General features: G+C 42.4%; 1 protein-coding gene across 1 annotated transcript in view; it reads left to right on the forward strand.

The window, feature by feature from the left end:
• The window catches only part of trim71 (tripartite motif containing 71, E3 ubiquitin protein ligase), a 49,214-nt gene extending 23,989 nt beyond the window's left edge, over positions 1-25,225 (forward strand). Inside the window, exons 2-4 of the mRNA XM_055648687.1 lie at positions 951-1,118; positions 16,646-16,780; positions 18,233-25,225. Coding sequence (XP_055504662.1) covers positions 951-1,118; positions 16,646-16,780; positions 18,233-19,684 — 1,755 coding nt within the window. The 3' untranslated portion in view covers positions 19,685-25,225. The remainder of the gene's footprint in view (positions 1-950; positions 1,119-16,645; positions 16,781-18,232) is intronic.
• The last annotated feature ends 876 nt before the right edge of the window (positions 25,226-26,101 follow it).

Raw genomic sequence — 26,101 nt, forward strand, 5'->3', positions numbered from 1 at the left:
GTGAGACCATGCCTTTAGTACTGTGTGACGTATTAGTCTATTTACTGAAGTATACTGTGTAGAAAAGGTATATTAGATTGATTCGTGGGATTGTGTGCTTGTCCAAGTGAGTAAAGGTTGAGTAAAATAAGCTTATAACCTCTGAGGTTTAGAAGAATCGTTAGCCTGTAATGCTAGTTCTGTTTTTCCCACCTATGTCAGATTTGCTAATTATTTCAAGCATTTTCTATTTGTTTAATATTCTGGAGGCTTGACAGTGGGGGACCACCAAATGGCCATTTAAGGCTGAGATATGTGCCCCGTTTGAATGTTGTGAATCTTTGGAATTCTCTTCTTAGGTGCTAGGTCAGTGAGTATCGTCAAGGCTGAGATGGTTTCCTTGAATTCTTTAAATTTTGGGAGGGGTGGGGGGGGGTCAGGAAGGAATGTGGAGTTGAAACGAATGGTGAGATCAGCCACAATCTTATTGCATGTTGGAGCAGTCTTGTGGGAAGCATATTCGGCAAATATTCAGTTACAATTCCTGTGCTTTTTTTGGGTGATCGACCATTTAAAATATTTTTATTGTTGAATTGCGAGATGATTAAGCATAATAAAGGGGTTCCTTTGCAGGGCAGTTTTGCCAATAATTTTTATGCTTGTTTTAAGAATAAGGAGTAAGCCATTTAGAACGGAGACGAGGAAACATTTTTTCTCAGTGGTGAGTCTGTGGAATTCTCTGCCTCAGAGGGTGGTGGAGGCACGTTCTCTGGATGCTTTCTAGAGCTAGATAGGGCTCTTAAAAATAGCTGAGTCGGGATATGGGGAGAAGGCAGGAATGGGGTACTGATTGGGGATGATCAGCCATGATCACATTGAATGGTGGTGTGAAGGGCCGAATGACCTACACCTGCACCTATTGTCTTGTCTAATTTGAAATGATGATCAACACTAGCTTTCTTCTATTTCAGGTGATGCGTCTGTATTGTGATACCTGTGCTGTGCCGATTTGTCGAGAATGCACAATGAGCCGTCATGTAGGACACAGCTTTGTCTACCTCCAAGATGCTGTACAGGACTCCAAAGAAATAACCTTACAGTTATTAGCAGATGCGCAGCAAGGCCGGCAGGCCATTCAGGTTTGCAAAAATGAACTTAAAACTTTCCTAAATCTGTTGGCTGAATTTGTTCTAATGTCCTCTTTTCTCAACTCTTTCTTTCTTCCCCCTCCTCCATTCCTTGCTCCCTGCCCACCTCTCTATAATACCTCAACACCCTCCCACTCGTACTAGGACAAATTTTGTGCGAGCTGGTGATTCAACCTTTGAGTTTTTTGTAATGAAAGCATCCACATAACAAAATTATGTATAAAACTGCTGATTCATTTGGGGCCTTTAAAAGTAGCATAATGGGCACCTTTTTTGATTTTAGTATCTACCATATCAATGTTCAAGTTTTCTCTCTGCAGACTATTAGGGGGATGCTTCAGGCAAGAGTACTTAACAATGTTTTTCTCTCCTCTATTATTGTGGTTTAGAAATGAGCTGCCACGAACCATGTTTATTTAGGACTACTTAAGCATAACACCCACTTTAGTATTTCGCAAATAATTTGAAAATTCCAAATCATTTTTTGGGAAGTGGAAACCATTTGGTTATAAAATTTAGGTTTTACACCATCTTGGCAAGAGCGGCATAGTTATTTTTATTTAAAAATTACAACTAATATAAATCTTATGTTTTTAATTTTAACCTTTGTTCCCTGAAGATGATGCCCAAAATTAGTACGTTGCTTGGGTGCAATAAATTGCTGCTTTGTACATGGCAGAATAAGATGTCATGTCTGATGGGTGCAAAGTATCAACAATATCTGTGCTAAACTTGTAATTAAAGCCTGTGGAGCACTATTTCACCACAACCACTGGGTATTAGGTGCCTGTATTGTGTGGGTGAAAATATAGTTGGCTTCTACTTGATTTTGCATCTGTCAAAAGTTATTTTCATTACCCTACTTAGCTGTGCTTATTTCAGACTCTTGATCTGATTGTCAGGTTGTATAGTGGCCTTCAGGGTCTTTTGACTTTAAATATTTTCCTGTCCTCTTGCAAAGACATTTAAAAAAAAATTGATTGTTAAGCTCAAGCAAGATTCTGAAAGTTCAGAAAGATGACTTGGCTGACATTGGTGTGGCTGTGCCACCGTCTTCAGTATTAGTTATATTGTATACTGACTTCATTATTGAACTGCTACTTTGTGGCTCTTTGGGCCTATCAAAAGCTGTGGTACTTTCCCCTCTTACAAGTTGTCGTTTTAATTTTTTTTGCTATTCTGTTAATATAGCACCCTTATTCTTGAGCAGTTGCTTTAGGCGACCTGGTGACTTGATCCTTTTCAGGATGATTCTAGAAAGCCACTGAGGAATCTACAGTTGCTGTTGAACCAAATATTGCTCTTTTTTAAAGTACAATACAGGTGCACAACCTTTTATCCGAAGATCCAAATAACGAAAACCTCCGAATAGCGGACATTTTTCGGTCCTTGAAGAAAGGTCCTTGAAAAAGTTCACCGAGGGCGGCCCGCAGAGGTGACAGCGGAACCTCCGGTCGGTCCTCGAAGAAAGGGGAACTAAGTCCCCATTCATAAAAGAGAAGGTGAGGGTATATTGCGCGGGATTGTTAATAATTGACAATATGCTGCTACCTGCCCACTGAGTTAAAAAGTTCCCACGGTGTATCGTGAGTCTTGCGTGGGAACTTTTTAACTCAGCGTGCAGGCAGCAGCAGATTGTCGCTCTCTTCAGTTTCACCCCACCTACACCCCTCTGCTTCCCGGCCATGTGTGTGACCCCTTCCCTCCCCTCTCCAGCTCCCCGCCCATTGCACCGGCGCGTGGGCTTTGCACTGTCTTCAAGTCGGCGATGCTAGCAGCACAGTGCCAGTCACCGGAGACGTCAGGACCAACGGGACACCGACCCCCAGGCCCACTGCAAGCACGGAGATCCCAGAGACCCACAGCCAGCAGCAGCCCAGCCCCGTTCCAACTCCAGAGGAAAACTGCAAACTGGCCGGAGACGTCAGGACCACCAGAAGCCGTTCCCCGAGCTGCGCCCCCTCATCGGGACACCGACCCCCAGGCCAACTGCAAGCACGGAGATCCCAGATCAGCAACTCCAGCCCAGCCCCGTTCCAACTCCAGAGGAACACGCTCCCTGTATGGGCAGAAGCTGATGGTGTGCAAGAGACGCCTTGTTCTTGGGGTCGCGCAGCTCGGGCTGTGGGCGAACTGCCACTTGTCGCCGTAGCGGCCCATCGGGGAGTGGATTCCTCTGGAGTTGGAGGGGGAGAGGGGTATTGTGCTGTTTGATCGCCCCCTACTATCCCAGGGACAGGGAGACAGGACGTTCACCGAGGGCGGATCGCAGAGGTGACAGCGGAACCTCCGGTCGGTCCTCGAAGAAAGGGGAACTAAATTCCCCATCCATAAACGAGAAGGCGAGGGTATATTGCGCGGGAGGGTTAATAATTGACAATATGCTGCTGCCTGCCCGCTGAGTTAAAAAGTTCCCATGGTAGACACGATACACAGTGTATCGTGGGTCTTGCGTGGGAACATTTTAACTCAGCGTGCAGGCAGCAGCAGATTGTCGCTCTCTTCAGTTTCACCCCACTTACACCCATCTGCTTCTCGGCCATATGTGTGACCCCTTCCCTCCCCTCTCCAGCTCCCTGCTCATTGCACCGGCGCGGGGACTTTGCACTGTCTTCAAGTCGGCGATGCTAGCAGCACAGTGCCAGTCACCGGAGACGTCAGGACCAATTGGACGTCGACCACCAGGCCCACCGCAAGCACAGAGATCCCAGAGACCCACAGCCAGCAGCAGCCCAGCCCAGCCCCGCTCCAACTACAGAGGGACCTGGGTTGCGGATGGCGGGTCGCAGCTCGGGGCGTCGTAGGGGCCCATCGGGGAGCGGGTTCCTGTTGGTCCTGACGTCTCCGGCCACCTGCTATCCTCCGGGAACTGTACCGCCCTTGCAGGAGAGTGGGGTTGTTTGCAGTTGCAGAGGGAGGGGGCAAGGGCGGTACAGTTCCCAGTCCAGGGGGGTGGCCGGAGACGTCAGGCCCAACGGGACAGCGACCCCCACGCCCACTGCAAGCACGGAGATCCCAGAGACCCACAGCCAGCAGCAACTCCAGCCCAGCCCCGCTCCAACTCCAGAGGAACACGTAGGGGCAGAAGCTGATGATGTGCAAGGTAGTCTTGTTCTTGGGGTGGCGCAGCTCGGGCTGTGGGCGAACTGCCACTTGTAGCCGTAGCGGCCCATCGGGGAGAGGATTCCTCTGGAGTTGGAGGGGGGTATTTTGCTGTTTGATCGCCCCCTGCTATCCCAGGGACAGGGAGACACAGCGGCTTTTTAGACTGGTGGGCAATCACTTCCAAAGTTCTGCCCGCACAGTCAGTACACCTCTCCTACACTGCATTTCATACAAACATTTATTCTGCAAGAAAAAACTACATTGAAGACTCAAACTCGCGACCAAGTAACTGCCAGGATTGAGGCGCAAACTCACGACCTAGCTGCGGGGATTCAAGAATCCCCGAGCTAGGCCGCCTAAGGGCATGTAGCCCCGCTAGGGTGACATGAGTGCGAGAGGTGATTCAATGCTGCCGGCACATTTACAAATTCAGGAATTCATTCAACACACTGCATTTCATACAGACATTTATTCTGCAAGAAAAAACGACATTGGCTGCCGGGATCAAGGCGCAAACACGCGACCTTGCGGATATGAGCCGAGCACTCTACCACTGAGCCAGCCATTAAAATCTACGCTAAAAAATTTCCATTCCGAAGACCGACAAATTCTGAATTACGAAAAGTGTCTGGTCCCAAGGCTTTCGGATAAAAGGTTGTGCACCTGTACTACTAATTTTCTTTAATTCTACTTTTCTTTCTTTGGATGTCTCATTAATCACATGTTAGTGTTGCATTCTTGGTGGTGCTGAAGGAGATTGTAGATTGTACAGAAACTGCAAAGTAAAGCAGCTAATGCTTGCCTCAAGTGAGGGAAACTAATAACTCCAAAATAATAGTTCTAAGTACTTCAAGCCTGGCCAGAAACTCCTGCAGACTGCTGCTGGTGGCTACAATGGATTTGTAATAGTTTTGTAGTTGGGTTCACTACATTGAGGAATCTTTAGATGTTTATTTCTGGATTAGTAAGAAGTCTCAATAGTAGAAAATATACAGGAATTATGTGTTGCAGCCATTAATTTTTTTTTTTTTTAGATATCATCTTAATTTTTCTAAAGAACGAAAAGCATCCCTAACACGTAATAATAAAAGCTTTAAAGTTGATATATTAAATTTTAACAATGCCACCTTTTAATACATTTATCCTACAGATGAAGACAATGCATACTATAAATATGTAAAGTGAAAGGTTGCATGCAGTAATCTTCACACATTTGGTTGTGATTAGAGGAAGAGGCAGCATCACAAATTGTCTGAGATGTTAGCATGAGTGAAAAAGACAATGTTGATATATAGCCATTTTTAGCTAGAAGTGCTCGGGCAAAGATTTGTTTTGGCCTTGTTCTAATCTCCTAGAATCATCAGCCAATTTAACTTTCTCCACAGTTTAGGTTAGAGAGAGAGCCTGGAAATGTGCCCTTCGACCCACCGAGCCCACATTGACATTGATATTTTGTTCACACTAGTTCTATGTTACCCCACTTTCGCACCCTCTCCCTGCACACTATGGACGATTTAGAGGACAATTAGCCTACAAACCATCACATCTTTGGAAAGCCAGAGCACCCAGAGGAAACCCTCATGGTCACAGGGAAAACATAGACAGCCTGGGTGGTGCTGTGAGGCAGCAGCTCTACAAGCTGCACCACTGCGCCAGCTATTAAGAAACTGTTTTGGACACAATAGAGGTCACAAGCCCTGACAATATTCTGACAATTTAAAAAATCTGCACATTTAAATCCAAAATATAAACCAAAAAGACAGCATCTATGGCGGCGAGTGACTCTACATACGGTTAAAGGTCCTTCACCTGAGAGATTAAATGAGCAATATTGATGTAGCAACACGTTCACCAGCTGCACACCATGGACTAAATGGCAAGTCAGAAGTGTGTATTTATGCATACTAGCCTACTCCAGACACATTGACACTTTTGCACCACCTGCAAATCCCAAGACTTATTGAAATGAGTACAGTTCCAGCAATCGTATATCTCAATATCACTGGGCCAAAACTGCTTGATTTTGTTTCATCCACCATAGTCATCCCTCTATCTTTGGTTAATGACACACTCCAATACTATACCCTGGTGCTTTTACCAGCACACCCCCAAGTCACATGTGATCCTAACTGGTATTCTATGACCAAGGAGTTGTCCATTTGGCCCATTAGCCCACACCAGTTCCAGCAGAGCAATCCCATCAGTGCTATTCGCCTCATTTCCCTGCATGCCAGCAACCTTTCTCCCACAGGCTCACCAACTCCCCTTTGATTATTTTGCCACTTAACTACACCCAAGTAAAATGTGTACAATAGGCAATTAACATATTATCTTTGGGGTTTGAAAGGAACTGCATGCAATCAGTGGGTGAATTTGCAAACTCCATGCAGTACCATACTCCTTGGCACTGAGGCATTAGAATGAATAGAATGGCCTTTTTTAATCCATTAATTATATGCCAGTACTAGCTCCTTTGGAGACAAAAGGCTGCAGGTGATGCTACTCGTACAACCCTACTCGACTGCAGATGCTGGAGGTTTGAGCAATAAACATACTACTACAGGAGCTTGACAGGCCAGGCTGTGTCTGGAAAATGGACAGAATATGCTTCATGTCAAGGCACTTACTGAAGAAGGGCCCTTGCTGGTCCAAAACATTATGTCCATTTCCCTAGGTACACAAAAAAGCTGGAGAAACTCAGCAGGTGCAGCAGCATCTATGGAGCGAAGGAAATAGGCAACGTTTCGGGCCGAAACCCTTCTTCAGACTGATGTCCATTTCCCTCCTCAGTGGAGTGTTGAGTTCCTCCAGCGGTTTGTTTCTGACCTATTCCTCTGCTCTTTCCCCAGACTTCAAATTTACCTTCTCAAGTGACTCAACTGTAGACCTTTTTTTATCCCCCTTGAAGTCGACTGGTGCTTTCAGCTGAAAAATACCTTGCATTTGCTGATACCTTCTAGATCTAGTCATCTAGGACTACTGCAACTCACTTCTCCTTGGCATCAGCTCCACCTACATCAACCGACTCCAACTGGTCTAGAACGCAGCCGCCCGACTCATCACCCACACCAAATCCTGGCATCACATCACTCCAGTCCTCAAACAACTTCACTGGCTTCCCATCTCCCACTGGATCAACTACAAAATCCTGATCCTCACCTACAAAGCCCTCCACCATCTGGCCCCTCCATATCTCACTGACCTCATCTCCCCCTACCAACCCTCACGGTCCCTCAGATCCACATCAGCCGGTCTCCTCTCCATCCACGTCCAACCTCCGCAGTTTTGGGGACAGAGCCTTCTCCAGGGCAGCTCCCAGGCTCTGGAACTCCCTCCCCCAACTGATACGCAATTCCGCGTCCCTCACCATCTTCCAGTCCCGCCTCAAGACCCATCTCTTCACCTCTGCCTATCCTTAGCCCCATGTCCCCCTCCCTTTTCATCTGTGCATTAATTGCCTCGTATTGTGTTTTGTATTGAATTCTGTCTTTACTTTGTGTACTAGTCATGTCTCTACTATTTATCTCATTCCCCATACATGTTTTTCCTCTACCTGCTAAACTTTTGTAAGGTGTCCTTGAGACTCTTGAAAGACGCCCATAAATAAAATGTATTACTATTATTATTATTATTATTCTCATCAAACTACCCCTGATATTTTATGGCAAAGTTGGGACTCTCATTACTGGTGATAGACACACAATGGTGGAGTAACTCGGTGGGTCAAGCAGCACCTCTGGAGAAAATGGACAGGTAACAATTTGGGTCTGAACCCTACCCGAGAAACGTCCCGTCCAAAACTATCTGTTTTCTCCAGAGGTGCTGTGTAACCTGCTGAGTTATTCCGGCATTTTCTGACTATCCATGGTATAAATCATCACCTGCCATTACTTATTAATACACTTTGTTTCTTTACAGGTGCTGGTTATAGTGAACGTAAGTGCAGTCCAGATGTATGGACACTAATATCTATTGGATCATTAGTTTGTCTAAGGCAAAAGAACTGAGTGCTTGCACATCAATCTAGTTCAGCTCTTCAAAGCAGAACTGATATTTCTGACGCAGAATAATCTAGCTTCTGTTGTCACTTATCAGACACATTTTAACAAGCACATACTAATAATCATTGAATGTTTCCCCTTTCCAAGGCTGTTAGTACAGGTGCACAACCTTTTATCCGACAGCCTTGGGACCAGACACTTTTCGTAATTCGGAATTTGTCGGCCTTCGGAATGGAAATTTTTTAGCGTAGAATTTAATGGCTGGCTCAGTGGTAGCGTGCTCGGCTCATATCCGCAAGGTCGCGAGTTTGCGCCTTGATCCCGGCAGTTCCTTGGTCACGAGTTTGAGTCTTCAATGTAGTTTTTTCTTGCAGAGTAAATGTCTGTATGAAATGCAGTGTGTTGAATGAATTCTTGAATTTGTAAATGTGACCGCAGCATTGAATCGCCTCTCCCACTCATGTCACCCTAGCGGGGCTACATGCCCTTAGGCAGCCTATGGCGACATTTTCACACTCTTATATCCGTGTGTAGCAGAGGCGACGTGCGTTTGGCGCCAAACGTGAGCTTTGGTGTGCAGACGACATCCTGGAAAAAATGTCCGGTTTCTTCCAGGTAGGCGATATACCCTCCCGGGCAATATACCCTCCACTTCTCTTTTATGAAGGGGATTTAGTTCCCCTTTCTTCCAGGATCGACCGGAGGTTCCGCTGTCACCTCTGCGGGCCACCCTCGGTGAACGCTCACTCAACTTTGTCTTGAGATTCCTACTCTCCCGCGCAATGTACCCTCACCTTCCCTTTTATGAATGGGGATTTAGTTCCCCTTTCGTCGAGGACCAACCGGAGGTTCCGCTGTCACCTCTGCGGGCCGCCCTCGGTGAACGTCCTGACTCCCTGTCCCTGGGATAGCAGGGGGCGATCAAACAGCACAATACGCCCCTCCCCCTCCAACTCCAGAGGAATCCGCTCCCCGATGGGCCGCTACGGCGACAAGTGGCAGTTCGCCCACAGCCGGAGCTGCGCGACCTCAAGAACAAGACGTACCTTGCACACCATCAGTTTCTGCCCCTACGGGGAGCGTTTTCCTCTGGAGTTGGAGCGGGGCTGGGCTGGAGTTGCTGATCTGGGATCTCCGTGCTTGCAGTGGGCCTGGGGGTCGGCGTCCCGATGAGGGGGCACAGCTCGGGCTGTGGGCGAACTGCCACTTGTCGCTGTAGCGGCCCATCGGGGAGCGGGTTCTGGTGGTCCTGATGTCTCCCGCTAGTTTGCAGTTTTCCTCTGGAGTTGGAAAGGGGCTGGGCTGCTGCTGGCTGTGGGTCTTTGGGATCTCCGTGCTTTAAGTGGGCCTGGGGGTCGGTGTCCCGTTGGTCCTGACGTCTCCGGTGACTGGCATTGTATGCTGGCATCGCCGACGTGAAGACAGTGCAAAGCCCCCACGCCGGTGCAATGGGCGGGGAGCTGGAGAGGGGAGGGAAGGGGTCACACACATGGCCGGGAAGCAGAGGGGTGTAGGTGGGGTGAAACTGAAGGGAGCAACAATCTGCTGCTCCCTGCCCGCTGAGTTAAAAAGTTCCCACGCAAGACTCACGATACACTGTGTATCATGAGTCTACCGTGGGAACTTTTTAACTCAGCGGGCAGACAGCAGCAGATTGTCAATTATTAACCCTCCCGCGCAATATACCCTCACCTTCTCTTTTATGAATGGGGATTTAGTTCCCCTTTCTTTGAGGACCGACCGGAGGTTCCACTGTCACCTCTGCAGGCCGCCCTCGGTGAGCGTTTTCAAGGACCTTTCTTCAAGGACTGAAAAAATGTCCGCTATTCGGAGGTTTTCGTTATTTGGATCTTCGGATAAAAGGTTGTGCATCTGTATATTGATTTCAAAAATCTTAAGTTTGAAAACTGGATATATTCAATATGTTGAAAGTAGTACTGGCTTGTCGAGATAGAATTTTGTTGTTCCTGGCACTACAGAGATATAGAATCATATCCAGCATGGAAACGGGCACTTCGGCCCAAGATATCCCCTCTAGATCCACCTGCTGCATTTGGCACATATCCTTCTGAACCACTTAAATTCATGTACTTGTCCAAATGTTATAGTACCTGTCTCAACTGCCTCCTCTCGTAGCTTGTTCAATATACCCACGGTTACTGTTGCATTTTTCCACTCATCTTAAACCTATGATATTGGCAATCGTTAAAGCCCTTGAATTTGGAGGTTAAATTAAATAACATGTCAAGCATACTGCAGATTGGCTCCCCAGACTTGTTTCTACACAAATTAGTTCGTTGATGGGAAACAGCCAAGTGTAAAAGATTTGTGTATTTGGCATGTTGATGTCTATCTGTAAAAATAAAAGCAAACTTACGTGGACAGCAATGGAAAAAGTATGAAGATTCTCAGCTCAGTAAAAAGTCTCCATGTGAAATCTAAACTTTAACTTGGTGGCTGTAATGACTTTGTCCCTGGTTGAATAGTTTAAACTCTTCAGTGTTAGTAAACCAATAGTGTCGGCAGTCAGTGTATTGTCTCATTCTCTTTTGCTGTATAATAATTTTGGGGTCGTTAAACAGTTAATGGTAAATACATCAAATTTGATTTTTATTTGCCTACAGAATGTGTACATTGCTGACAAATTTAGTGTTTATTGCCCTATCCTAATTGCCCCTGAAGGTGGCAGTCAACTGCTACAGTCCTCGAGTGAACTTATTTCTACCTAGTAATTAAATAGGAAGTTCCAAGGTAAAGACCCAGAAGTGAAGAACTAACGACAATATTTCTGTCCGGGTTCTGCATGATTTTGAGGAACACCTGCATGTGTTGTGTCTCCATTTTCCTGCTGTCTGTGGCTATCTTCGTTTTTGGGGGTTGTGAGCTTGTAGAAATATGGTTTTTGCTTCTATACAGCGCCACTTGGATTATCTAAAAGAATATGTTGGAATGCACTTCCATGTGACTTAATATACAATTTACCGCCATATGGCAATTGTAGCAATGATGGGTTTTATTTACTTAAGAAATTGTGCATTTCACTGCTCTTGATGCATAAAGTAAAAGATCACTTGTTTTTGTCCGATTTAAACTGAGATGTAAGACATAAACTTGCCACTTGTCTAGCAAGGGCTTAGAATTGACTGATTTTCAGCCAGCCATTGAATATTTTGGCTGCTAGCTTCAAAGCTGAAGCTCTTCCTATAGACTAAACTTGTTTCCATTGCTATTTTCCCCCAATCTGCTGCTGCCACATCAAAAATCACACTGCAAACCTGATTTTCAACTGAGAGGCTTCAACGAAGCATGGTTTATTAACTTGTCAGGAATGGTCGAAAGAGCATTTAAGAAACCAATTTTCACCAATGTCGTGTGTAGGTGGTTTTAATTTTTTTGATTTGATTTTGCTCTATTTTCTGAATGCTCTTTATCTGATTTGGGTATTGGAGTTTTTCAGATTTGTGGGAGGGCGGGGGGGGGAAGAGAATAGTTTGGCAGTTAACCTATGCGTGTTATGGGAGGACAGTTGGATTTTATTTTCCACTGGGACTAAATTAGGAAAACTGTAGCAATAATTTCTGCAGATAGCATGGGTTAGCGTCTGGTTTATGTTGAACATATACAGTGAGTTCTTTCTTGCGCTGTGAAAGGCTGTATTCATTCACCGGATATGGATGTTGCTGGGAAGTACGGCATTTATTGCCTCAAACTGAGTCATTTACTAGGTTATTTCAGAGAGCAGCCATAGTGTCGAGTTTGGTATTTCATGTTGGCCAGGATGGCATATTTATGTCGCTGAAAATCAGATGGGTTCTTTCAACCATGTTAGTGTTTCATTTCACTGTGACTGATTTAAAAAATTAAAAAAATAAAAATCCAGATATTTAAATTTCCTGGCTGTTGTGCTGGCATTTGAACATGTCTATTGATCGATTGTTTTTGGTCTCTAAATACTTGTCCAAGATATCTATGCTACCACACCTCTAAGTTGTATATATGGTGGAAAAACTAATTTCACAATGCGATGGTTGGAAATTGCTTCACACTATTCCTTTTAGCATTGAGCCAAAATTGTAGGTTATTCAAATGATGTTTGTCCAGCTGAAAATGACAGCTTTGGCATTTTTTTAAATATGTTGTGAATTATTGCATTTATTATTTTTCATCTTGGTGAGGTTTTTTTTTGCTGCCAACTCTTAAGGGGCATGCCATGATGCAAGTTTATTTTTCGGCAACAACGTGAAGCTATTGAATGATAGCATGTTGCAATGGTAGGTTTGGTGGCAAGGGAATTGGTGGAAGAAGATGGTGAGCTTTTGCTGCATAATTCAGGGAATTCAAGTAAGTAAATAATAGTGAACAATAGAGAGGTATTCATTGTGTAGGTGGGCAGCAAAGATTGGCCAACCATTTCTAAGCGATAGCATCAAAAACTCTGCAATGATTGAAGGGTGCTTTGGGAAAACTCCGTTTTAAGAGCTGCCTCCTGCTCTTGTGTGGTGGAGGAGTTCCTCCAGCACACAATTCCTCCTTGAGCATGGTGTTTGGATGATCGCAATGCAGCAACGGCCACCAAACAGATGTGGGAGATCAACAGCAATTTGGAACAGTGAGGCTAGAAAGTTGAATCACGGAGTATTTGGCTCAATGGACACAGCTCTCCATATGTGTTTTGGTAATTTAAGGTACAATCTCAAGAGGTCAGGACATGCAGTTTAAGTATTCTTTATAAATACATTTATTGGGAGAGACTGGGTATGTAAATCAAGAGGAAATGCCCAGTAGGTCAGCTCGTACAGAAGAATGGTTTCAGATCTGAAAAGATTACCATATTTCCCGACGTCGAAGACGCTATTTTTATTTTACGCTAAAATAAGGCCCGAAAATTCACCGAAAAGTTAGGTTGTTAGCCAAGAAAGATAGACTTGGAGTGTAGTGGAGTTGGCCGAGCAATGCCACTCTCGTATCCTTTCCCCCTCTTTCATAGAAACATAGAAAATAGGTGCAGGAGGAGGCCATTCAGTCCCTCGAGCCAGCACCACCATTCATTGTGATCATGGCTGATTCTCCCTCTTTCTCCCCCTTCCCCTCCCTCTCTCTCTCCCCCCCCACCTCTCTCTCTCTCTCTCTCTCTCTCTCTCTCTCTTACCCCCTCCCCTCTCTCTCACTGATGCTCAAGGTTCTGAGGAGGCGTTTCAGAGCAGACACCCACTCTACTTGTGCTGATGTTGGGGTAATTTGGGAAGGGAAGGTTTTGAAGGAGAGTCCATTGATACCAAGTACAATGGATATTTTTGTAGCTTTGTTCAAACAACCAAGTTCAAGAATTTGGAACTTGAATCTCATTTACCATCTCTGTTCAACTCCAAATACCAGCAGCCCTGTGTTCTGCCAAAGCCATTTAAGACTAACCAAATGTGCCTCTGAACATGGGCTTCAATTGGATCCATGAGATGGCCTTGAGAGAAGCGTCCAAGAATTTGATGTGAATGATTAGTCTACTTAATGTAAATTAATTGATATCTGTTTTTAAAAAAAAAATAAAAAAAATTGCTATGAATACACAAAACGATCCTTGTTCTCTCAGCCCTGCTTTCATTCTCCCCACAAATACTTTTACTATTACTCACAGTTTACAGTCTGGCTATGTTGTTCACACAATTGCCTACTCCTTTAGTCAGTAAGGATGACTTGTCTGTAAATATCCTGTGCTGCATTTCTAGGCTTGTGCTCATCACTCAGAATCCACAAAGGCTGCTTGTGATTCAGGGAAATAATTTTCATGTTTTATTCTGAAAGTTGTCTGCTGTTGGAAATGAAAGCTCCTTCAATTTAAACTTAAGGCATATTAAATTTGTCGGGGTTGTTTTGAAGGGAATGATGCCTTTTCAAAAATAATAATAATTTATTACTCATTGAAAGTAATGAAGATTTCAATATGGAAGGTTACATTTTTTTTTGTTAATCCATTGAGTTTTACGTAATTCCCTTCAAAATTATCCCTGAACATTTAAGACTGTGTTTGAAAATGCACAACAATCAAATTTGAATGAATTGATATTATATGAAAATCTTGGCATTAAATTATTTGCTTACCATTGTAGATTTTGTTTCCTCTGTTTCCTTGGGCTTCAAACATCCTTATGAAAAGCAGATTTCATGAAAGTCAGGCCTGTGTAAAAATAATTTAAGCATCTAACCTTTTGAGTAGAACTGAAAATGCAGAGGACAAGTACTTCCACCAGAAATTGAGCAAGTTCAAGCTTGCAATGAGTCGATGAATAACTTCAGAGTTGCAAACATGCTTGACTTTTTAAAATTCATATCAGGAGTTCAACATTTACAATTCAATGATAGAGTATGGATGCACATTTGAATAATATTTTTAGAAACTCTTCAGGAAGCATTTCAGTACAGTGAATGCATAAGGTATCGGTATAGTATTGGGTTCTAATCCAAGAAAAGATGCACAATACTGCACCTGTTGACAACAGCCAAGCGAATGGGGAAGGCAAAAATCAAAGGGTGGTACAGAGGCCCAGGTCTTGGCGCATGGTGATGAGGCCAGAGCTGAGTGAAGAACCAACAAATGCATCTGCTGTTGACCTGTTGTAGCAATTGAGCAAATCAAAGTGGATCCAGGTTATTTCTGACGCAGAAATTGATTTGTGTCATAACCGACTTGGATTATTTGGTTATGGTGGATATATGTGCAACCGAATGATGGTCATTAAGGCAGGTTGCTGTGCTCATCTTGTATACTGGTACAACAGATGTACTTTGGAGCAGTTGGGAACCTTGGACTTCAGAAAGGAGTGGATGAGCATGTCCTTGAATACTACAGCTAGTGTATTTGCATAGGTCGTTTGCAGTCATCCAGGTGCACTGTCTGTGCTGAGTGCTTTGTGTGGATTTATCCTCTTGAAGTATGCTCTGACATATGCATGAGGCATTGGGTTTATCGCAACACTTCTGCTACTCTCTCTGAGGCTCCAACTTGGTCCAGAATTGTCTTTCTGTGCTTGCAGTGTCTTTTGGGAGGTCATACAGTGACTTCTCATATGACTGCCAATCCTAAACATCACAGATCTAGTCTTTAGCAGAATATAAATCTTCTTCATCCACGGGTTTCAGGTTGGTGTAAACCTGGAATAATTTTGCAGATTCACAGTTGTCCGTGCATTTCCTGAAATCAGTGGCAATTGCGGATCCAATGACAAATCTTTTTGAATATAACCCCATTTGCTGACTCAAAGCTACCCCGTAGTGGTTTCTCTTCCTCCATTAACCAGCTTTTCACAGTCCCCTTCAGTGATGTGCTATTTCAGTATCTGCTTGTACGCAGGAAGAAGCAGCACAGATCAGATTTTCCAAAGTGCAGGTGACTTTTTGGAGCGGTGGGCATTCCTGATGATGTTATAGCAGTAGTTCGAGCATGTTGGGTCCTCTAGTGTTAAAGGTGATGTTCTGATCATAGTTGGGCAGAGACTTTTTCAAGCTTGCCTGCTTTAAGTCCCCTGCGATGATGTAGGTATTGGGTATGCCAATAGACGCAGGAGCAGGCCATTTGGCCCTTCGAGCCAGATGGCTGATCACCCACAATCAGTACCCTGTTCCTGCCTTCTCCCCATAATCCCCTGACTGCTATTTTTAAGAACCCAATCTAGCTCTCTCTTGAAAGCATCCAGAGAACCTGCCTCCACTGCCCTCTGAGGCAGAGAATTCCACATACTCGCCCCTCTCTTTGAGAAAAAGTGTTTCCTCGTCTCTGTTCTAAATGGCTTACTCCTTATTCTTAAACTGTGGCCCCTGGTTCTGGACTCCCCCACCATCGGGAACATGTTTCCTGCCTCTAGTCTTCCCAAGCCCTTAACAATCTTATGTTTCAATGAGATACCCTCTCATCCTTGTAAACTCCAGAGTGTACAAGCCCAGCTGCTCCATTCTCTCAGCATATGACAGTCCCGCCATCCCGGGAATTAACCTTGTAAACCTAAACTGCACTCCCTCAATAGCAAGAATGTTCTTCCTCAAATTAGGAAGCTTTATGTTTGACGGCAGCCAATTTCTCAAATATGAGCTTCCTGAGGAAGGATGTAGACTGCATTCAAATGATAGAGATTTATCTTGGAACAGAAGCTTTCAGAACTGCTGACGATGGTATCCAATTTTAGGATCAAATCCAAAGCATCGGACAAGTCGGGTGAAGAGTTGCAATCTGGAGTAATTTTCAGATTTGCATTTTGGCCTCGTAAGCATCGAAGCTCTGATATTTACTACATTACATGATATATCAGAGGATGGAATGGTTTGTGTAAATGTAGGTAGAGAATTTTATGCTTTTGTTAATTATCTGCATCTCTCTCCACCCTTCCCCGCCATCATCACTGCCACTACCTCCTCGCCTTGCAGCTCAGTATAGAGAAAGTTCGGGCCATGGTGGAACAAGTGGAGATGAAAGCTCAAGTTATTCGATCAGAAGTGAAAGCGGTAACTTCGCGGCACAAGAAGGCTCTAGAAGAACGTGAATGTGAACTGTTAAGAAAAGTGAGTTAACTCTTGTGGCTTTGCTTGTTTGTGCACAAAGTAACTTTGCCAAACCATCTTCATTTTTTTTTTTCTTGGGCTAGTTTCTTCAAACTTCTTTGTTTGATTCCATTTCAAATCACAATTGTCCTAATTTAGATTAAATGCCAACTCTGACTTTAACTTGGCCATGTGTTCTATATTACACTAAGTGTTTGCATTGTACCAATCAGTACTACCAGGGGCATCGAGGTGATGGCTGCCCTGCCGGCAGTCTGTTAGTTTTTTCATTCTTTTTGTTATTTTTTTTAGTGTGTTAAAAGTTTGTTATAATGTTCTTCGGTTTGTTTTATGTGGGAGAGGGGATCGTGGGAAACTTTTTTTCAAGTTCTTACCTTGCCGGAGATGTGATTAATTTTCGGATCACATTCTTGGGAGCGCTCTGCGGCCTTCCATCGATGGAGTTGGAAGCTGACTTTGAGCCCTATTGCGGGGCGCAGACTTATCACCGGAGCTGATCCCTTGCTTGGGATCGCGACCACCGCGGACCTCATGGGGGAGAATAGATAGAGTAAATGCAAAATCTTGTTTTTGGCATGGACGAGGGGCCTGTTTCTGTACTGTTTGGTAGGGGATTCAAGAACTAGAGGGTAGATTTATGGGGAGGGCAGAAAGATTGAATAGGAACACAAGAGACAACTTTATCATAGGGTGCTGGGTATATGGAATGAGTTACTCAAGGAAAGTTGAGATGGGTACAGTCACAACATTTAAGACGTGGACAGTTACGTGGATTTGAAAAGCTTGACCCGAAAGGTCGCCCATTCCTTCTCTCCAGTGATGTTGCCTGTCCCGCTGAGTTACTCCAGCATTCTGTGTCTATGCTACTTGAACCATTTTATTGGGTGATTGAGCTTCCACCACATTGTTGTGGATTTTGAATTTTGTTGAGCAGATCCGATAAGATGGAAGATTTTCTCATCTGCATAAACCATATAAATTAAAGATAAATTAGTTGTTTCATGTTCATCTGTGAAACCAATTTAATTTTTAAGGTATATGGAATTTTTTTTTTTTATTAATTATTTTTAAGGTAAGTGGGTTGAAGATGGTAAATTTTTAAATTGCATAGGAATCTTGAAATGTGAGCCAAATAGGTTAAAGTAAAAAATAAGTTAAACTTGCTCCATTATTGTTGGGATTCCTGGAATCTTGTCTATTAACATAACTATTAGTCCTTTATCCCTAATTTGAGTAATCCCAATTGAAAATGCAGCGGGTGTGGATGCCTGGTGAAGGCGGGATTTTCTCTAGCTCCGTAGACTCTTCCATACTGAAAATCTCTGAGCAAAACATCAGTGACCAAATGATAAACTTATTTTGAGGGTGTGAGAATAAAATTAGTTTGGTTAAAACAAATATTTAGAATATTATTTAATATTGACAATTCATTTAAATCTTTCATGTCAACAGGTTGAAAAGATCCGGCAGATGAAGGCCAAGACACTGCACCTCCAAGTGGAAGCACTGCGTGAAAATCTCACCAGGCTGGAGAGCACAATAGACTGTGTGCAGAAAGCGCTATTGGATGGGAGAGATGTGGATGTACTCTTGGCAAAAGAGCAAATGTTTGTCCAAATCCAAGACCTGAAGAAACTTAGAAATCTCCTTCAACCTCAAGATGATGACATGCTTTCCTTCATTCCACCTGACGGTGTACTATACAAGGCCATAAAGTCACTCGGCATAATCAGTAGCAGTGCATATGCACCAATATCCACAGCTGCTGGTGAGGGATTGAAGCGGGCATTGCGTGGGAAGATGAGCAGCTTCACTGTGATCACCAAGGATCATACTGGTGAAGGGAGATCGTCAGGTGGTGACTTGGTAGTTGTTGTGATTATGGGGCCTGATGGGTGCCTCTTTCGGGCTGATGTTCTTGATCATCATGATGGCACCTATACCGTTAATTACTCCCCACATCTGGAAGGAGAACATGTAGTCTCAGTTACTATTCGTGGGCAGCATATTGAGAATAGCCCCTTTCGTGTAATTGTCAAAGCGGGTCGCAACTACACGGGAATTGGGCTTCCGATTTGCTCTTTTGGTGGAGAAGGGGATGAAGATGGGCAGCTTTGTCGTCCATGGGGCGTCTGTGTCAACAAAGAGGGTTATATTGTCATTGCTGATCGCAGCAATAACCGTGTCCAGGTGTTCACACCGAGTGGAACCTACCACCATAAGTTTGGAACGGCGGGTTCTAGACCTGGACAATTTGATCGTCCTGCTGGAGTTGCCTGTGATCAGAATTGTCGGATCATAGTGGCCGATAAGGACAACCACCGCATTCAGGTTTTCACCTTTGATGGGCAATTCATCCTTAAATTTGGGGAGAAAGGCAGCAAGAATGGTCAATTCAACTATCCTTGGGATGTTGCAGTCAATACTGATGGAAAGATTCTGGTGTCTGATACTCGCAATCACAGAGTTCAGCTTTTTGGCCCAGATGGGAACTTTGTAAGTAAATATGGCTTTGAGGGGGCATTGTGGAAGCACTTTGATTCTCCCCGTGGTGTGGCCTTTAACCATGAAGGACACCTTGTGGTAACAGATTTCAACAATCATCGGCTGCTGGTGATCCACCCTGACTTCCAGTCAGCACGCTTCCTTGGTTCTGAAGGCACAAGTAATGGACAGTTCCTTCGCCCTCAGGGTGTGGCTATTGACCAAGAAGGCCGCATAATTGTAGCCGATTCCAGGAATCATCGCATTCAGATCTTTGAACCAAATGGCAACTTCCTGTGCAAGTTTGGGACCCAAGGCAGTGGCTTTGGGCAGATGGATCGTCCATCTGGAATAGCCCTAATGCCAGATGGACTGATAGTGGTCGTCGACTTTGGCAACAATCGTATCCTCTTATTTTAATAATGCTGTGTTCTTGTTTTTCTATATTGTGGATTTGTTGCTCAGGGACAATGTCTTAATTGTTTTCCCTATAGAAGACAGTTTGTTTTTTTTCCTGTGCTGCAGTCATCTACCTCATGTTGGTAAAAGTGTGAGCTTGAGCTGTGAGACTACTTCAAAACTACATAAATTTATAGCAGACCTACCTCACTGCCTGCAGATGTTGGGCTGACTAATGTTTGGATATTTCCATGGAACTGTGCAAATGTGTCCAGGCATTTGGTGCCTTTATGATCTGAATCCAAAGACTTGTTTCTTAGTATTAAAGTTGTCCTGTAGCTTTATTTAATGAAAATCTCTCAGGTAGGAAGACTATTGGCCACTTGTATAGCCTAAAAGTGGCCAATTGTGGGTGACTGATAAAGGCTTTGGCTGTCTACCTGCATACATTTTGTTTTCAGGGATTATTCAATATTGAACATCTTGTATGTTTAGCCCTACACTTTCTGAATGTAACCCTACACTCCACCTGAATGTAAACTAAATACCTCTTTTTGTTGTTGTTAGGGTGTAATGTTATTTGGCCTGATGCACATAGAAGCTCTTGAGGGTTCTTAGTGTTTATTTGGGGTGTTGTATATAAAAAAAAATGGAGTTGTCATTTGATACCCTGAAGATCAAACTATATTTATGGCACCTGGGATAATCAAAATATATTTACCTCTACTGCTATCTCAGGTACCTTTATGAAATCTATTTCCTACTCTATTAGTAGGCTGTATTTGGTCTTGGAGGCAGTATTACTTTGCATTGGAAGTGAGAATTGGCTGGTTTAAAAAAAAAAAAAAAGCTTTTTCTTGGCTCTTGTTTAGTCCTAATTGAGATTGGGTGAAAAATGATTTCTGGGGGGGAAAGCCCACTGGTGTTGCTTGGTGCAAGACTGCTTTAATACATGTGCTGTTACCAATGCTGTGGGCAAAGGTTAAGCATGCACCTAATTTGACTCTCTAAACTGTTCTCAATACCAGGCTTTCTCAATGGGAAAATCTTCAATCATCCAATCCATCATTGAGCAATTGTGTTTGGACGTAATTGTGCTTTTTGCAATATTTCTGGTTTATTTTGAGAAGAGCTGATCAGTTGTTTACTGGTGGGATTTAGAGAACGTGGTTTGTATTATTCTGTCCTTTAGTAGAAAATAGTTTGATTCTTTTCAGCATGAGCATAATGATTTTGTCATATGCTGAAGCAATTGAAAAATGAAGACCCACAAGGACTGGCTGAATTACTGATTGTAACAATGCTGTATGAATACTGTGGCAGATTTTTGGTTGTAGCTAATAGTTGAGAATATATATATTTATCATATATATATATATATATCTGCTTTAGTATAGGAGCAAGGATAGTTCAATAGATTTAATTCCATCTCTGAATCTCTTATTTTCTCTGTAGTCCAAAAGCAGCCTGTTAGTTTAGAGATGAGACCATGTCTCTTTAAAACTCTTTTAAATTAAGTTTATGCAAATTTCCAGTACAGCCTTCAATTCAGATTTTAGTTTAAAAAGATCAGTATTTATACAGTCTGGAACTGCAGCATATAAACAGGCATTTCACAAAATATTTGTTTAAAAAAAGTTAACAACCAAAATTGTATAATTTTAACATGGCCAGTTTCATCTGACATGCTAGGATGCTCCATTAGATCATCTGCCTTACTGGTTTTGGTATTCACTGTTACAGGCACAGATTTTGAAAAAATCTTTAAAGCCATCTTCCTGCTGTTATTTGTACCTCTGCTGTTTGCAAAAAATGTATATTCCATTCCTGCCGCCATGAATGGGGAGGAAAGGGTCCAGTAGTTTAAAATCCACGAAGGCTAGGGATTCTAAATATTCACTTTTTTGTATAATTGTTTTTGTTTAAAAATGAGGTGTGCTCATTTGTGACAATGTTTGCTTTTGGTACTTTGCTGAAGTTCAGCTCCTAAGGCTGCTTATCAAAACGTGGGGTTGGCCCAGAAGGAATTTGCATTGCTGAGCACAGTCAATAGCAACAATGAACTATTGGGAGAACTTCGGGGGGAAAAGTTGTTTTGAGTTCTAAACCATAGGGTCTAAAAATACAGAGCAATTTTATCCCTACTCAAAGCTATGTTGACTATTTGTTGGAATAATTGGTGATGGTGGGGGGAATGGTGATTAACAAAATAGTGGCCAATTTATTATGATGGGGCAGTGACTTTAGGTTCTGTTTGTTCCCAAGTATGGAGAATGATTACTTTTGGCTGATCTTCAGTAAGATTGGAAAATGCTTCATAATTCATGTGATCCAAAAGCTATTTATAAATGTGGGTGTTCTACATAATTGTGATCTCCCTAATGGATCAGTTTAGCCTTAAAGATGAAACTGGCTAATGTGCTGCTTCAGATGGACTGTAACAGTTGGTTTGATATATTGTGGTTAGCTGTTGTAGTGTAGAATGGCTTTTATTTTACACAATAGGAATTTGTTCATGAGCAGTGGTTAATGATTCACGCAAAACTGTTAAGGAACCCCATTAATTTGAAATCTTTAAAGCTCTCCAACTCTTTGAAATATGAAATAAGTATTGTCTTTAGAATTCAAACCCTACTAAATCTAGTTATTGTATTTTGAATACTGTACTCTGGCTTTGAGATTTATGCAGTTGCAACTTTGGGTGGACTGCCTTAAAATCTCTTGAAGGCATTTCTTTTCCTTAGCACAAATTTAAAGATACAAGCACACACTTGACACCCCCATCTGGGGTGCTTTTAAAAGGTAATCCTGCTGCCGTTAAGCACCAAAATAACGTATAATTCATCAGTTTGTTAATGTACCATATTATTGACTTATGTTGGGGTAGCAGTGATCCACAATCTTCAAAACAAATTTTACCTTCTGAAAACAAAATAGGTTGTTCCCATTTAAATTATTTCTTTTGATACTGTGAGTTAATTCATGTGAAGCAGAATTCAAAGTGAAGTCTGCAGTAATGGAGTAACACATTTTATCCAGTACTGTACTTTGCTTGGGGGAATCTTTGCTAATGTAAAGTGTGATCTATCTGATCATGTTGTTCCCTATGAAGTCATAAGAATATATTTGATGGAATGGCTTTTCAGTTCTAATTTGCTTTTGAATTAGTCTCTTGAACATAGTTTTAGTGGGACCATATGTAATATGAAAGATTGGGGGACCTTTTCCAGATGCAAAACTGCTAGTTAAAGGTTGGATTCAGGGGTGATGAAGTTCCCTTTTTTCCCCTAAATAACTCTTTATTCTTATTTGACTTAAATGTCTTGTTGTCCAGTTGGTAACTTAATATGATCTTGATCTGGATATGTATACACTTTGAATTGTATGATTTAAGGTTTGGGAGTTTTCAAAATGACATCACTTTCCAATTTTGTACAAACCTCCTTAGTCTATTAGCTTGAGAATTCACAAAACACTTCGCACAGCCTTACAAGCAAATGCAGAGAAAATTGACTGAAAATGCTTAATGGATTATGTTCACAATTCTTCAACTTAATCAGGCACAGTATCTTACCTCATAGTCTAAACAAAACATCAACTTGCAGAACCCTAAGAAGCCAATAATTTAGAGGCTAGGGTCTAAATGATACATAATTCTCAGGGAAGTGACCCTATCCTCTGAAGGTTTTGGGGATGCAAGATGTGGTTCTCGTGCCTTGTCAGGTAATGGCTTTTGTCTACCTCGGTAGTTCTTTCTGCGGCAGCTTCAAACTACCTCATATTGGAACCCAGTTGGCTCACCTGCCATTGGGTGAACAGCTTGCACCGGGGGCTATTGTGCATTTTTTTTATACTGGGATTTTAATGGAACCCATGAATCAGCTGCTTAAACAAAGTGTAGAACAAAGTAGTAATTGAATACTGGTTGGTGTAAAAGATTTTACTAGTCTAGCTAGGTTACCTCCTTTTGCCACAGTTTAGAAATTCTCATTCTGTTTGCTGTGTCTTCACTTGGTTTGACAGTAGCTGAAGTTCAACTTCAGGAAATATTTTCCAAAAAAATGGGTGTTTACAATTTCAGCATTGCTCCTTCTTCCCACTAATAATTTAAATTTAATTTCTTGGTAAATCATTTACTGTGTGAAAGGTCATTTTGCTATTTTTCTATGAACTCAATGACATCAAAGAGAAACAGCAGGAAAATTTGATGTTGGATAACCAATTTTCTAATTGGCTCTGCTTAATGCTCCATGTGCCAGTTCATTACTATATAAGGACACTTTGACGCAGCCTTTTTCAATGGGTGAGATTTCTGTCGAAGTATGGAGTTTCTCATTTGATATTATTGAGTGGATAACATAGTAGCCACCAGTTTTCCTTTCTCTATTGAATGTGGTTTGTTTATACCTAAAGTGTAGGTTAATTGCTGGTTGTGAGGTGGCAGTGCCATGCTTGGCAGAGAGGATGCTCAGATAAGGTAGATTTGGGAACCAGTTGGGTTACAGGCTGTAGAGGTTGTTCATAATCCACAAATATGCCTGCAGAATAGAAATTTGGTGAGTGGAGCACTTGGAGTAGGTCCAATTTAGTCTTTGCAGGATTTGTCCTTTTAGTAGCCCATGCTACTGTTGTCTCAAAACTGATCTGGAATTTAATAACCCATTTCACACACCTGATAGTTGGATAATGTTATAATGTAGACAAGAGTTGACTTTTTCATTGACAAGATGTGACTCCAGTTGTTAATGGGAGCACCTGATATGCTGTTTGTTTAGACAAATTTTGTTTTTGTGGACTGATTTTATGAAGTGCTTAAGTTTTTTTTTTATATTCTGAAACTGGGTTTCAAACCACTAGTTAAGCAGACTTTTTTCAAAATTTATTCTTGAGAATTTAAGTGTCTGGTCCAAGATCCAGAAATCCTGGTTGAGAAGACGTAATATATAGCTTAACAAGTTTTCGCTGTTTTCTAAAAACAGTGAAACTAAGTTCCAGGCTCATTATTTTCGAGGCAGAGCTGCATAAAAAAGCAAAAGTTCTATTGATTTGTGTAAGATGTGATTTTGCTTATTGCCTCTGTTCTAATTTTAACTGTAGTCTGTTCCAGATTAAGGGGATAGCATTAAAATGTCTGGTGCAAGTGGTCAAAGGCCCTTTTCTCAAACTTAGACAAGTGCCTCAAAATAACAGAGCCTGTTTCTGTATTTAAAGATGTCCAAGCAGTATTGTTTAAGTTACTGTTGTGCAACAACCCAGCATTTAATGTTCATTGGTGGTTACCACTGCTTATAGGAGAGGGGAAAATGGGGTCCTCGACTACCAAAAAAAAGTTCATTTTAAAGGAAAATTCCTCTTGGGCTTGTCTTTACAGTAAGGTGACGGGTAATTTTTTTCCTCCCTATTATATAATTTACCTCTGAATTGTAAGACCCAGCCTCTGCACCAAAGAATGAGGTTTACTGACCTGGAACACTTCTTATTCCTGTGTGTTTGAAAGCCTAAATTGATGTTTGTGCAATTTTATCTGGATGAAAGTTCAATAAAATTTGTTTACAGTTAACACATTCTTGTATGGTTTCAGAAGTTATTCTATTAATACGTCTGTACCTTCGGGATTTTGTTTTAAAAAAGTGGCCACAATGAACTGCGACCCAATTTCTTCCTATTCTGTTTAATTGACAACAACCTGGTTAATTTGAAGGGTGTTACAGTGGAAGGATCTAACAGAGCTGCCAAGTAGTACAGATTTTCTGTATTTTGTGCGGAAATGCGATCAGAATACGGATGTACGGATTTGCTTTGTAAAATGCGGATTTTTAAAAAATCAGCCCGACTTCCTGTTTCATCTTGCTGCTTAAATGCAAGGATATAAAAAGTCATACTGTACCTCTAAAAATTATAGCAGATTAAATCTATTAGTATATTAAGTTTCAAGATTTTTTGTTAAGCTTTGATCTGCCTGTCCCGCTCCAGGTTTAAACAGCGCTGTCAGTTTAATGCATGGAAATTTAATGAACAGCGTTATGGGTTCTAAAAATGGCCAGCTGGAGCGCTATGGGCTTTATACATAGTGCTATGGCCACAGACTGTTAGGGGAGGGAAGAAAAAAGGAAGGAGGAATAGAGAGGGGGAGGAAGGGTGGGAGGGAAAGTGGAAGATGGGGGGGGGGGGCTTCCAAAATGAAATACAGAGGCTGCACTGCAAGATGCAAACCACTGGTTAGCCACAAAAATAGGATGGCCAGTTACAGTTTGCCAAGAAGTACTTAAAAGAGCAACCACAGTTCTGTAAAAAGGTCTTGTGGACAGATGAGACGAAGATTAACTTGTATCAGAGTGATTGCAAGAGCAAAGTATGGAGGAGAGAAAGAATTACCCAAGATCCAAAGCATACCACCTCATCTGTGAAACATGGCCTGGGCATGTATGGCTGCTGAAG

Source organism: Leucoraja erinacea, chromosome 17, assembly GCF_028641065.1.
Source record: "Leucoraja erinacea ecotype New England chromosome 17, Leri_hhj_1, whole genome shotgun sequence".
In the NCBI taxonomy this organism is placed as follows: domain Eukaryota; kingdom Metazoa; phylum Chordata; class Chondrichthyes; order Rajiformes; family Rajidae; genus Leucoraja; species Leucoraja erinaceus.